The 10979-nt window shown below is 38.6% G+C and overlaps 1 protein-coding gene across 1 annotated transcript; it reads right to left on the bottom strand.

Moving 5' to 3' along the window:
• Positions 1–7608: 7608 nt before the first annotated feature.
• On the bottom strand, positions 7609–8436 carry LOC113755774 (uncharacterized protein K02A2.6-like). The gene has a single exon (XM_027299680.1). The coding sequence runs from the start codon at positions 8434–8436 to the stop codon at positions 7609–7611; it is 828 nt and encodes a 275-aa protein (XP_027155481.1).
• Positions 8437–10979: the final 2543 nt, after the last annotated feature.

Raw genomic sequence — 10979 nt, 5'->3', positions numbered from 1 at the left:
CAGATTATATACACACATAAGTGAAACGGCTATACAATAGCAGTTTATAACTTAAACGATTGAGAACGGTCGAAAATGGTCAAAATAATCAAAAAATGGTTCAAAACGGGTTACACGATTTTGATCATAATTGGAGCTATGGTTATAGGTTCAAAATGTACTAGATAGTGTCTCGAAGCTTAGATAAAAGGTTACAACTTTCATGAAGACAGCTCAACCCATTTTTCAGTGTATCCAAGTTAAATTTGCAAAATACAGAACTAAAACTCCAAAGGTTAGTTTATCTTTCTCGTGAAAATTTGGCGGCATGCCCCTTGTGTTTACCCATTTTCCAGCCATTTATGGCTTCAATATTTTCTTCAAACAAACTCAAAGTTGCATACAAAATAATCTCATTTCGATAGCCGTTCAATAGGCTCAAGGTAATACAAGTATAAAAATCAAGCTAACGACATGTGCGGAAATGAAGTTTAACAAAAGACAGATTTGATGGGTTTTTACGGAAAGAACACATCTGAGGCTACGCTTATAGGATTGGTGTGTAAATTATACCGTTTCGAAGATAAGACAAAGGCCTACAACTTTCATGAATGTCACTTATTTAAATTTCCAGTGTAACGTGGTCAAATTCCCAATTTACAGAGCCAACTTCCAACTATACGGCTAATTAACCGCACTGCACTAGAATGGTCATATCTCAGGCTACCAAGGTCCGTTTAAGGTGTTCTTGTAGGTGTTGAAAAGCTAAGATAGAGTACTAAAACTTTCATGTTTTGTAAAATGGTTAAATCAGCACGGATCCTAGTGAATAAACATGATAAACTGGATGAACTGACTAAAACGGAACACTGGACACATCCTAAAATAGTGAGGGTATTTTGGTCTTTTCAAAAGCTACGTTGCTCCGATTAAGCTGAAATTTTGTAGGCACCTATAAAATACCATTCTATACAACTTTCATGTTTTATACCAAGCCTAATTCGGCTTCTAACATGGTGCAATAAAACCAGACAGAATAGAGCTGAAATTTTCCAGAAACCTGGAATTTTGGGATTCAATGCAACCTTTCTTGATTTCTTGCTCCAATCATCACCACAACCACTTATATAAGCTTAAATACAACATATATCATCCATATAGCAAGGATACGCAGCAAATACCTCAAACCCTAACTCACATAAATCACCTTTAAATCATCATAACAACTTGTATCACCACTAATCCAACCAAAACAAGTATTATATAACAACTTAAACCAAAATAAAAGAACCAAAGCCATGGTTTAGCCTTATACCTCAACAAATGAAGCTTGTAAGAGTGATACTTCACCTCCTCTTGCAATTCTTGGTTCCCCTAGCTTCTCAAGCTCACCACTCAATCTTTAATCGGTTTAGTTTTCTTTCTTTCCTCACTTGGTGACTAGATTCAAGAAGAAATGGAGCAACTTTCCCTTGGTGTCTTCCTCTCCCTCTCTCTCGGCCTTGCAGCAGAAAAAATGAAGAAAAAAAGATGGCTCCAAGGTGATAAGAAGGTAGAAAAATTATTTGGTCAATGGCCCTTAGGTGGCCAACAAGTGGCTTCACCACCACTACTCATTCATTTTTTTTTCTCTTTCCTTGCATCTGGTCCACATTTTCGGTCAAGGCTAGCTGGCCATGAGGGGGATATTTTCTCAAGTGTTAATGAGCTCATGTGGTAAGAAAGTGGTGGTCAAGTGGTGCGTTCAATCGGTAGTGCGCGGTACCCGTCGGTTCGCGCCGTTTTTCCTTAAATCACACGTACTAGGGTTTTTACTTCCTATTCACTAACTTTTTATCATTGCTCCTAATCACATGTTATTTCTCACCTAAAAGTCACCCTTAACCACCAAATTTGATCCTCGCTCCGTATCGGATAATTACACTACGAAAAAATGTGAAAACCCTAACTTGCTCCAATCTTGAAAACGAAAAGTGAAACCCTACTTTCTAGGTTCATTTGCACTTATTGTGGAATAATTGGATAGTAGGGCTATAATAAATGAATAATTTCTAAATAAAAGGGCATTTTTGAGAAAAATATGAGGGTTTTACAATTCCACAAATTAAATTTAGGGTTTCGGTTGAAATATGAGAAATTTGAGAAAACGGTCAATCACAAGTGAAACTAGGGTTTCGCTTAGACTTTTAGGGTTTCTAGTCTTTTAAAACAAAACAAGGTTTTAAATCAAACCCTAAAGAAATAACTTTAGTATTTTCTTTAAAATAAAATAATAGTTTAAAATAAAATAAACTAAAGAAACCGTAATATCCTCTTTGAGACTAAACAAAAGATGATCCGTCAGCCAAAGAACTCATGGTCCGTAGACTCCACTTAAACTTCCCCGTTCACCTTATCAACTCCCGCTGGCCAGTCAACAGCACATAGCAGCTCGAGCGAAATAAAATAACTTAGCTTTCGTCAAAGCTTTAACTAGGAACTAAATCCCAAGTTTAGCATGGAACTATCTTCGACAAAGCCCCAGCTGGCTCGAATAGTTCGTCTAACCCTTGGAACCGGGCTGGAACCAAGCCCTGAGATATCCGATCTCTCAATAGATGGTATCTCTCGACAAAGTACACAACAAAGTACTTACCCCAAACAGCACACAGCAAATGGGGTTTAATTCAAGTCACGTAAACACCCCCATTAGCACACAGCAAAAGGGTGATACTCAAGTCACGTATTCACCCTCATCAGCACACTGCAAGAGGGTAACACTCAAGTCATGTATTCACCCTCCTCAGCACACATCAAGAGGGTGATACTCAACATAAAGCATGTATTCTCACATTGGAAATCAAAATAAAGGATGGGCTTAGGTCGAGTGAGATAAAGTACACCCTCGCCTAAGTACCCATTTAACATATACAAGGTACTTCAACAATTCCACATCAATATACAACTTCAACAATTTCACATCAATAAACAACCCAATTACTCACTTGATAAAGCTTGGCACGAAAAACGATACAAGTTACTGAGCTTGACCGTCACCGTCAAAAGCCTTACGGTCTGTATAGACAGATTATATACACACATAAGTGAAACGGCTATACAATAGCAGTTTATAACTTAAACGATTGAGAACGGTCGAAAATGGTCAAAATAATCAAAAAACGGTACAAAACGGGTTACACGATTTTGATCATAATTTGTGCTGTGGTTATCGGATCAAAATGTACTAGATAGTGTCTCGAAGCTTAGATAAAAGGTTACAACTTTCATGAAGACACCTCAACCCATTTCTCAGTGTATCCAAGTTAAATTTGCAAAATACAGAACTAAAACTCCAAAGGTTAGTTTATCTTTCTCGTGAAAATTTGGCGGCATGCCCCTTGTGTTTACCCATTTTCCAGCCATTTATGGCTTCAATATTTTCTTCAAACAAACTCAAAGTTGCATACAAAATAATCTCATTTCGATAGCCGTTCAATAGGCTCAAGGTAATACAAGTATAAAAATCAAGCTAACGACATGTGCGGAAATGAAGTTTAACAAAAGACAGATTTGACGGGTTTTTACGGAAAGAACACATTTGAGGCTAAGCTTATCGGATTGGTGTTCAACATTTACCGTTTCGAAGCTAAGACGAAGGTCTACAACTTTCATGAAGGTCTCTTAGTCAAATTTCCAATGCAACCTGGTCAAATTCCCAATTTACAGAGTCAACCTCCAACTATATGGCTAATTAACTGCACTGCACTAGAATGGTCATATCTCAGGCTACCAAGGTCCGTTTTAGGTGTTCTTGCAGGTTTTGAAAAGCTAAGATGGAGTACTAAAACTTTCATGTTTTGGAAAATGGCTAAATCAGCAGGATCCTAGTGAATAAACATGATAAACTGGATGAACTGCCTAAAACGGAACACTGGACACATCCTAAAATAGTGAGGGTAGTTTGGTCTTTTGACAAGCTACGTTGCTCCGATTGAGTTGAAATTTTGTAGGAACCTATAAAATACCATTCTATACAACTTTCATGTTTGATTCCAAGCCTAATTCAGGCTCTAACATGGTGAAATAAAACCGGACAGAATAGAGCTGAAATTTTCCAGAAACCTGGAATTTTGGGATTCAATGCAACCTTTCTTGATTTCTTGCTCCAATCATCACCACAACCACTTATATAAGCTTAAATACAACATATATCATCCATATAGCAAGGATAGGTAGAAAATACCTCAAACCCTAACTCACATAAATCACCTTTAAATCCTCATAACAACTTGTATCACCACTAATCCAACCAAAACAAGTATTATATAACAATTTAAACCAAAATAAAAGAACCAAAGCCATGGTTTAGCCTTATACCTCAACAAATGAAGCTTGTAAGAGTGATACTTCACCTCCTCTTGGAATTCTTGGTTCCCCTAGCTTCACAAGCTCACCACTCACTCTTTAATCGGTTTAGTTTTCTTTCTTTCCTCACTTCGTGACTAGATTCAAGAAGAAATGGAGCAACTTTCCCTTGGTGTATTCCTCTCCCTCTCTCTCGGCCTCGCAGCAGAAAAAATGAAGAAAAAAAGATGGCTCCAAGGTGATAAGAAGGTAGAAAAATTATTTGGTCAATGGCCCTTAGGTGGCCAACAAGTGGCTTCACCACCACCACTCATTCATTTTTTTTCTCTTTCCTTGCATTTGGTCCACATTTTCGGTCAAGGCTAGCTGGCCATGAGGGGGATATTTTCTCAAGTGTTAATGAGCTCATGTGGTAAGAAAGTGGTGGTCAAGTGGTGCGTTCAATCGGTAGTGCGCGGTACCCGTCGGTTCGCGCCGTTTTTCCTTAAATCACACGTACTAGGGTTTTTACTTCCTATTCACTAACTTTTTATCATTGCTCCTAATCACATGTTATTTCTCACCTAAAAGTCACCCTTAACCACCAAATTTGATCCTCGCTCCGTATCGGATAATTACACTACGAAAAAATGTGAAAACCCTAACTTGCTCCAATCTTGAAAACGAAAAGTGAAACCCTACTTTCTAGGTTCATTTGCACTTATTGTGGAATAATTGGATAGTAGGGCTATAATAAATGAATAATTTCTAAATAAAAGGGCATTTTTGAGAAAAATATGAGGGTTTTACAATTCCACAAATTAAATTTAGGGTTTCGGTTGAAATATGAGAAATTTGAGAAAACGGTCAATCACAAGTGAAACTAGGGTTTCGCTTAGACTTTTAGGGTTTCTAGTCTTTTAAAACAAAACAAGGTTTTAAATCAAACCCTAAAGAAATAACTTTAGTATTTTCTTTAAAATAAAATAATAGTTTAAAATAAAATAAACTAAAGAAACCGTAATATCCTCTTTGAGACTAAACAAAAGATGATCCGAAAAGTTGGGGTATCACTGAAGTGAAGTGAAATGAAGTGTTAGTGGGACGGACCCATGTGTAACGATAAGATGTAATGCACATTAGTGGGATTAACCCATGTTTAACCCATGTTTAACTAATGGGACTCACCCATGCTTAGTGGTAATGTAAATGAAATGCTCACTAGTGGGACTAATCCATGCTTAGTGGTAATGTAAATGAAATGCTCACTAGTGGGACTAATCCATGTTTAGTGGCAATGTAAATGAAATGCTCACTAGTGGGACTAACCCATGTTTAGTGGCAATGTAAATGAAATACTCACTAGTGGGACTAACCCATGTTTAGTGGCAATGTAAATGAAATGCTCCATAATGGGACTAACCCATGTTTAGTGGCAATGCAAATGAAATGCTGGTATGTATGAAGAAACTGTATAAGACTTAGTTGAAAAATTATCCAAAGATTTGCCGCAGTGTGATGTGCTGTCATTTTCATTTGAAACTTTCTTGCAAAAGAGAAAAACAAAGAAATTGCCACCACCATTGTATCCGCTCGCCTTCGAAAATCGTGTAAACATGAGTCTTGATACGACCTTTCCCAATCTTATCATCCATGATGTCCATTTTTTGTTCGGCAAGCTGTTTTGTCATCAAGCTCTTTTGAGACTTTCGATTTCTGACGTTCCAGTGAGACAAACTCCAGAATCAAGGTTGTCAATTGTTCGTTGTTCCATTGTGCTTTCCCAGGGATGAACAGATCCAAATACTCTTTTAGTAAATCAAGGGATTGTCACTTGCCCAAATCCAATGATTATGATCATACACTGTGCGCAAGACTTATTTTATGACATAAAATGATCATGCAAAACCTATTTTGATATCATGATGCAAGATGCAGAAGAAACAAATTGAATTATAATTATGTTATCCAGAAACTGACAATGTACAATGCAAAACCTTTATTGAACAAATGATTGCAAAATATTGCAAAACATCGTTGTAAAGAGAATCAAAATAAAGTGCCCTTTGGCATGAAACATCATCCTTGGCCCTTTTGAATATCTCTGCTCCGGAGTTCTGTGTTGGCGAAAGCACTACAAAGATGAGGAGAAATCCAAATAAATCGAGTCACCAGCTGTTTCAACTCATGCCTACTCTTGAGAAAACCCTACCTTAGTGCCCTTTCGGCTTTTCGCTAAGGTCACCCCCACCCTTTTTGTTTTGTTTTTTTTTTCTTTTTGCTCTTCTTTTTTTCTTTTTTTCTTTTTTTCTTTTTTTTTCGAGGAGCCCTTTCAGGTTTTTACCTAAGAAATAATGGAAAACCTTGACCATTATCGACTAAGAATGTGAATTGAAGATTTCTGGCATCAGTAGAATGCTCTTCCCTCATAAATTTAGGTGAAGGCATTATGGACATCACTTGCCAGTTGATTAGAAAATTTCTAATAGAAATATAGCAACTGACCAAAGCCAGGACTTTGAGTTTGTGTAATGAGGTCCGGTGGGGTGTTTTGAAAAAGGTTGAAGCTTGAAAGTAGATTTGATGAAAGGTGTGAAATAACTTGAGATTGCGTCATTTTGAAATTATCTCCAATTTTTGAACGAAACTGAGGAAAATTTGCCCTAGTTTGATTGGATTTTTCTCTCTTTGCATTTTCTTCATTGCATTTTCCTCACTTTTGCATTTTTATTTAAAAAACTAAATTTGCCCCAGTGTGGGGTTTTTCTTTTCTTTTTGATTTCTCTTTTTTTTCGATCATCTCTCTTTCAAAATAAATTTGCCCCAATGTGGGGTTTGCAATTCTCAGGGGCTGCCAAATGAAAATTATTGTTCTGATAGCTCAAAGGGGATGACTAGGGATGAAATGTTTTGATTGGAAAGGAAGATGGCCTGACTTTTGTCTCGTCCCTTGCGTAACATCTAAAAGAAATTTGCATAATCAAATAAAGAACTTCTTACACATGTCGGAGTTGATAGGTTGAGGGAATGTCTGTCCATCCATCTCTGCTAGAATAAGTCCTCCACCCGGTAGCACCTTTTGAACGACAAATGGGCCTTGCCAGTTTGGGGTAAATTTGCCTTTGGCTTCATCTTGCATTGGCAAAATTTCACTTTAGCACTTTGTCTCCTTCTTCAAAGGATCGCCGGTGGACCTTTTTGTTGTAAGCACGGGCCATGCGTTCTTGGTAGCATTGGCCATGACATATAGCATTCAGACGCTTTTCATCAATCAAACCCAATTGTTCATGACACTGCTTTAACCAATCAGCTTCTTCCAACTTTGGCTTCCATTAGAATACGTAATGAAGGGATTTCAACCTCGGCAGGTAGCACAACTTCCATTCCATATATGAGCGAGTAGGGGGTTGCCCCAGTTGAAGTTCGAATAGAAGCCCGGTATGGCATTAGTGCATAAGGAAGCTTTTCATGCCAATCACGGTGCTTTTCAGTCATTTTACGAATGATTTTCTTTAAATTCTTGTTTGCGGCCTCCACAGCCCCGTTCATTTGAGGCCTATAAATGGCAGAATTGCGGTGTTTGATTTTGAGCTGTTCGCATAGTCCGTCCACCATGTCATTGTTCAGATTTTTGGCATTATCGGTAATCAATGTTTCTGGCACACTGAACCGGCAGATGATGTGATCCTTTAAGAAATTTGCTACCACCTTCTTTGTCACATGTTTGAAGGATTCTGCTTCGACCCATTTGGTAAAGTACTCAATTGCTACCAATATGAATCGATGTCCGTTTGATACAGGAGGATCAATTGTACCAATTACATCCATACCCCACATTGAGCAGGGCCATAGGGCAGCCATGCTATGTAATTCAGTGGGAGGAGCCCGTATAACATCGCCATGCACTTGACATTTGATACATCTTCTGACAAAATCTATGCAGTCATGCTCCATGGTGAGTGCATTCAAATGTATACTCATCTTTATTTCTTTGACCTCAGTCTCAGTGCCAATGTTAACAATCTCTGTCTCTTCTAGGTTCGGTTTGGATTTCTCTTCATATTGTTCGAGACCTTTTGGAAAAGAATCAGATACTTCCTCACTATCACTCTCGTTTTGAATTTCGGATTCCATAATCTCAAAGTCGTGAGTGATATCGAGATTGCCATCATCGGATTTCAGAATAGTGATATCCAAAGGGTCAAATAATTTTATTTTTGGCCATCTGAAAGAATTTAGAAGGAAATTAAAAATGATAAACAATCAACCAATATAAACAAAATGGTATCAAACAAACAAAAATAATGAAAAGATGTAACTATGCACTCTGTTGAAAAATTCAAAAAAAACAACACAGGAACTTGATAATGCAAAAATTGTTTTAGCCAAAATTTGATTGAACTTGATAAAACTATTTACACAAAAAAACAGTGACAATTTTTATGAATTTTAGCAAATGACAATCCCCAGATTTATAGAAATTCCCTTCGAGAGGGAAGATACTCGGCAATCCAATTGTTCAAAGCTCCTTCAGGGATGAGTGAGAATTCTGTATTGTTCGACGATTCATCCTTGTGTGTAGCTCCCACGAACACCTGATCCAAATTTGCCTTCAATTCCTCGATCAGATTGAGCTCAGATGTGATTACCTCAGACGGTCGAGGGAAAGTGTAACGAAGAGGTGGAATGCTCAAAGCCATCAATTCTCCCTCCTTCCCTGCCTTTTTGCAGGCTTTCATTTCCCTTTTGTCTTTGTCGGTCGGATGAAAATCTAAACCAAAAGTGTCATTTTTTCCCTCGAGCTCTATTGTTCCCAACATGCCTTGCAAGTTCCGTCCTAGACCTTTATTGAATTCGTATCCTCCACGGATCATTTTCTTAGCCATCATGATACTGGCTATTGGCAAAGTCATTTTAGTTCTGGCCTCGTTAGCTATCTATCCTACAGAGGCAATATCAGCCATACGGTGGGAAGATACTGAAGCGCTTTTGTTACCTTCTTGTCCAGACCCGGAATCAGTTATTAGAATGCAATCTTCTTCAGTAAATATGGTTATCAACAGTTCATTTACTAAGAATTTCAGCATCTAATGTAATGAGGAGGGCACAACACCCGAAGTGTGAATCCAAGGTCGCCCAAGTAAGACATTATAGATACTGGGAAAATGCATGATTTGGCAGGCTATTTGGAATTGTACGGGCCCCATTTCTACCACTAAGTCTATTTCTCCTATTGACTCCCTCCGGGCTCCATCGAATTCGCGAACTATTCTGGTTGACGGTCTTAGTTTAACATCTTGCAGTCCTAATTTGATCAAAGTGCTCCAAGGGCAAATGTTAAGGGCAGACCCGTTGTCAATCAACACCATGGGCAACAGCTTGCCATTGCATCTCACGGCTATGTATAAGGCTTTGTTATGACCCGTGTCTTCTGCCAGCAACTCTTCATCGGAGAAGGTGATTTGTTTAACAGTCAGTACATTTCCCACTATGTATGAAAAATTATTGACTGAAATGTCCTTGGGAATCTGAGCTTTAGTCAAAACATCAAGCAACGCATCTCTATGTAGGTCTGAGGAAAAAAGCAAATCTAACATGGAAATATGAGCAGGCATTTTGTTCAACTGTTCCACCACATTATACTCACTCCTTTTGATCCTCTTGAGAAATCCGATGCTTCTTTTTCAGTGACTGCGGGCTTAGCGGCTTGCACCTTCTCGCCTGTTTCGACTGGGGCATTAGCTGTAGACAAACTTGTAATCCTTCCCGACTTTGTGACAGTGGACACTTCTTCTTTCAAAATCTGTTTTCCTCCAATTTGCAACATGGGTTCATTGTAATTCCAAGGCACTTGCTGCAAGCTTAAGACTGGCATTTGATTTGGAAATTCTATTATCACAGGCTCTAAAGCTTTACTTTCACAAGGTGTCAAATCCAGAATAAAGGGTTCTTCATTATTCTCGCACCACTCTTCTTCTATCACAAAAGGTTGCTTATCTATTCCAAGAACTTCTGCTTCACTAGAGATGTTCCGAGCCAACTCTTCAAAATCTTCATTTGTAATCACGACTCCCACAGGATCGGCATGGTCTGGTAAGGGATTTTTACTCACATTTGGTCCTTGTTCTGCCCTTTTTCTAATCACTATTTCCCCTGCCTCGATCATGTCTTGGACTTTGTGCTTAAGTGTTTTACAATCGGCGGTTGGGTGGCCAGGTGCTCCCGAATGATAGGCGCAAGTCGACTGTGGATTGTATCCGGCAGGGACGCCATAAGGGTAAGCTGGAGGGGGAATTACGCCGATCTTACCGGCGGCTTTTAATTGTTCGTACAATTGGTCCATGGGCCTGCCAAGATTGGTAAATGAACGATAACAGTTTTGATTTTGAGGTTCAATGGGTTAGGGGTAATTATAGGTGGGTCTATTTGGTGGAGTAAATTGTTGATTGTAGGGAGGTCGGGATTGAATTTGTTGAAAGTTAGGTTGAGATATTTGGAAAGGGGCTATAGGCGGGTTGGTGTAATTAGGGCGAGGTCGAGGATGAGTGATATTGGTGTGGTAAACAGGATGAGGGTTTGAATAGTGTAAGGGTAAGGGTTTGAGTAGGTAGGGTATTGTTGAGGTCTGGATCTTGGGACAGGGTTTCGATCCTAGACAAAAGCAGTTTCCCCTCTTT

The sequence above is a fragment of the Coffea eugenioides genome, unplaced genomic scaffold, assembly GCF_003713205.1.
Source record: "Coffea eugenioides isolate CCC68of unplaced genomic scaffold, Ceug_1.0 ScVebR1_1720;HRSCAF=2622, whole genome shotgun sequence".
NCBI lineage: Eukaryota > Viridiplantae > Streptophyta > Magnoliopsida > Gentianales > Rubiaceae > Coffea > Coffea eugenioides.
Note: the sequence above shows the minus strand (reverse complement) of the source record. Positions and strands in the feature narration are given on the sequence as shown.

Bases quoted from the DNA above. Each gene is read 5' to 3' on its own strand.
- LOC113755774 (XM_027299680.1), bottom strand. From the start codon at position 8,436: ATGGAATCCGAAATTCAAAACGAGAGTGATAGTGAGGAAGTATCTGAT.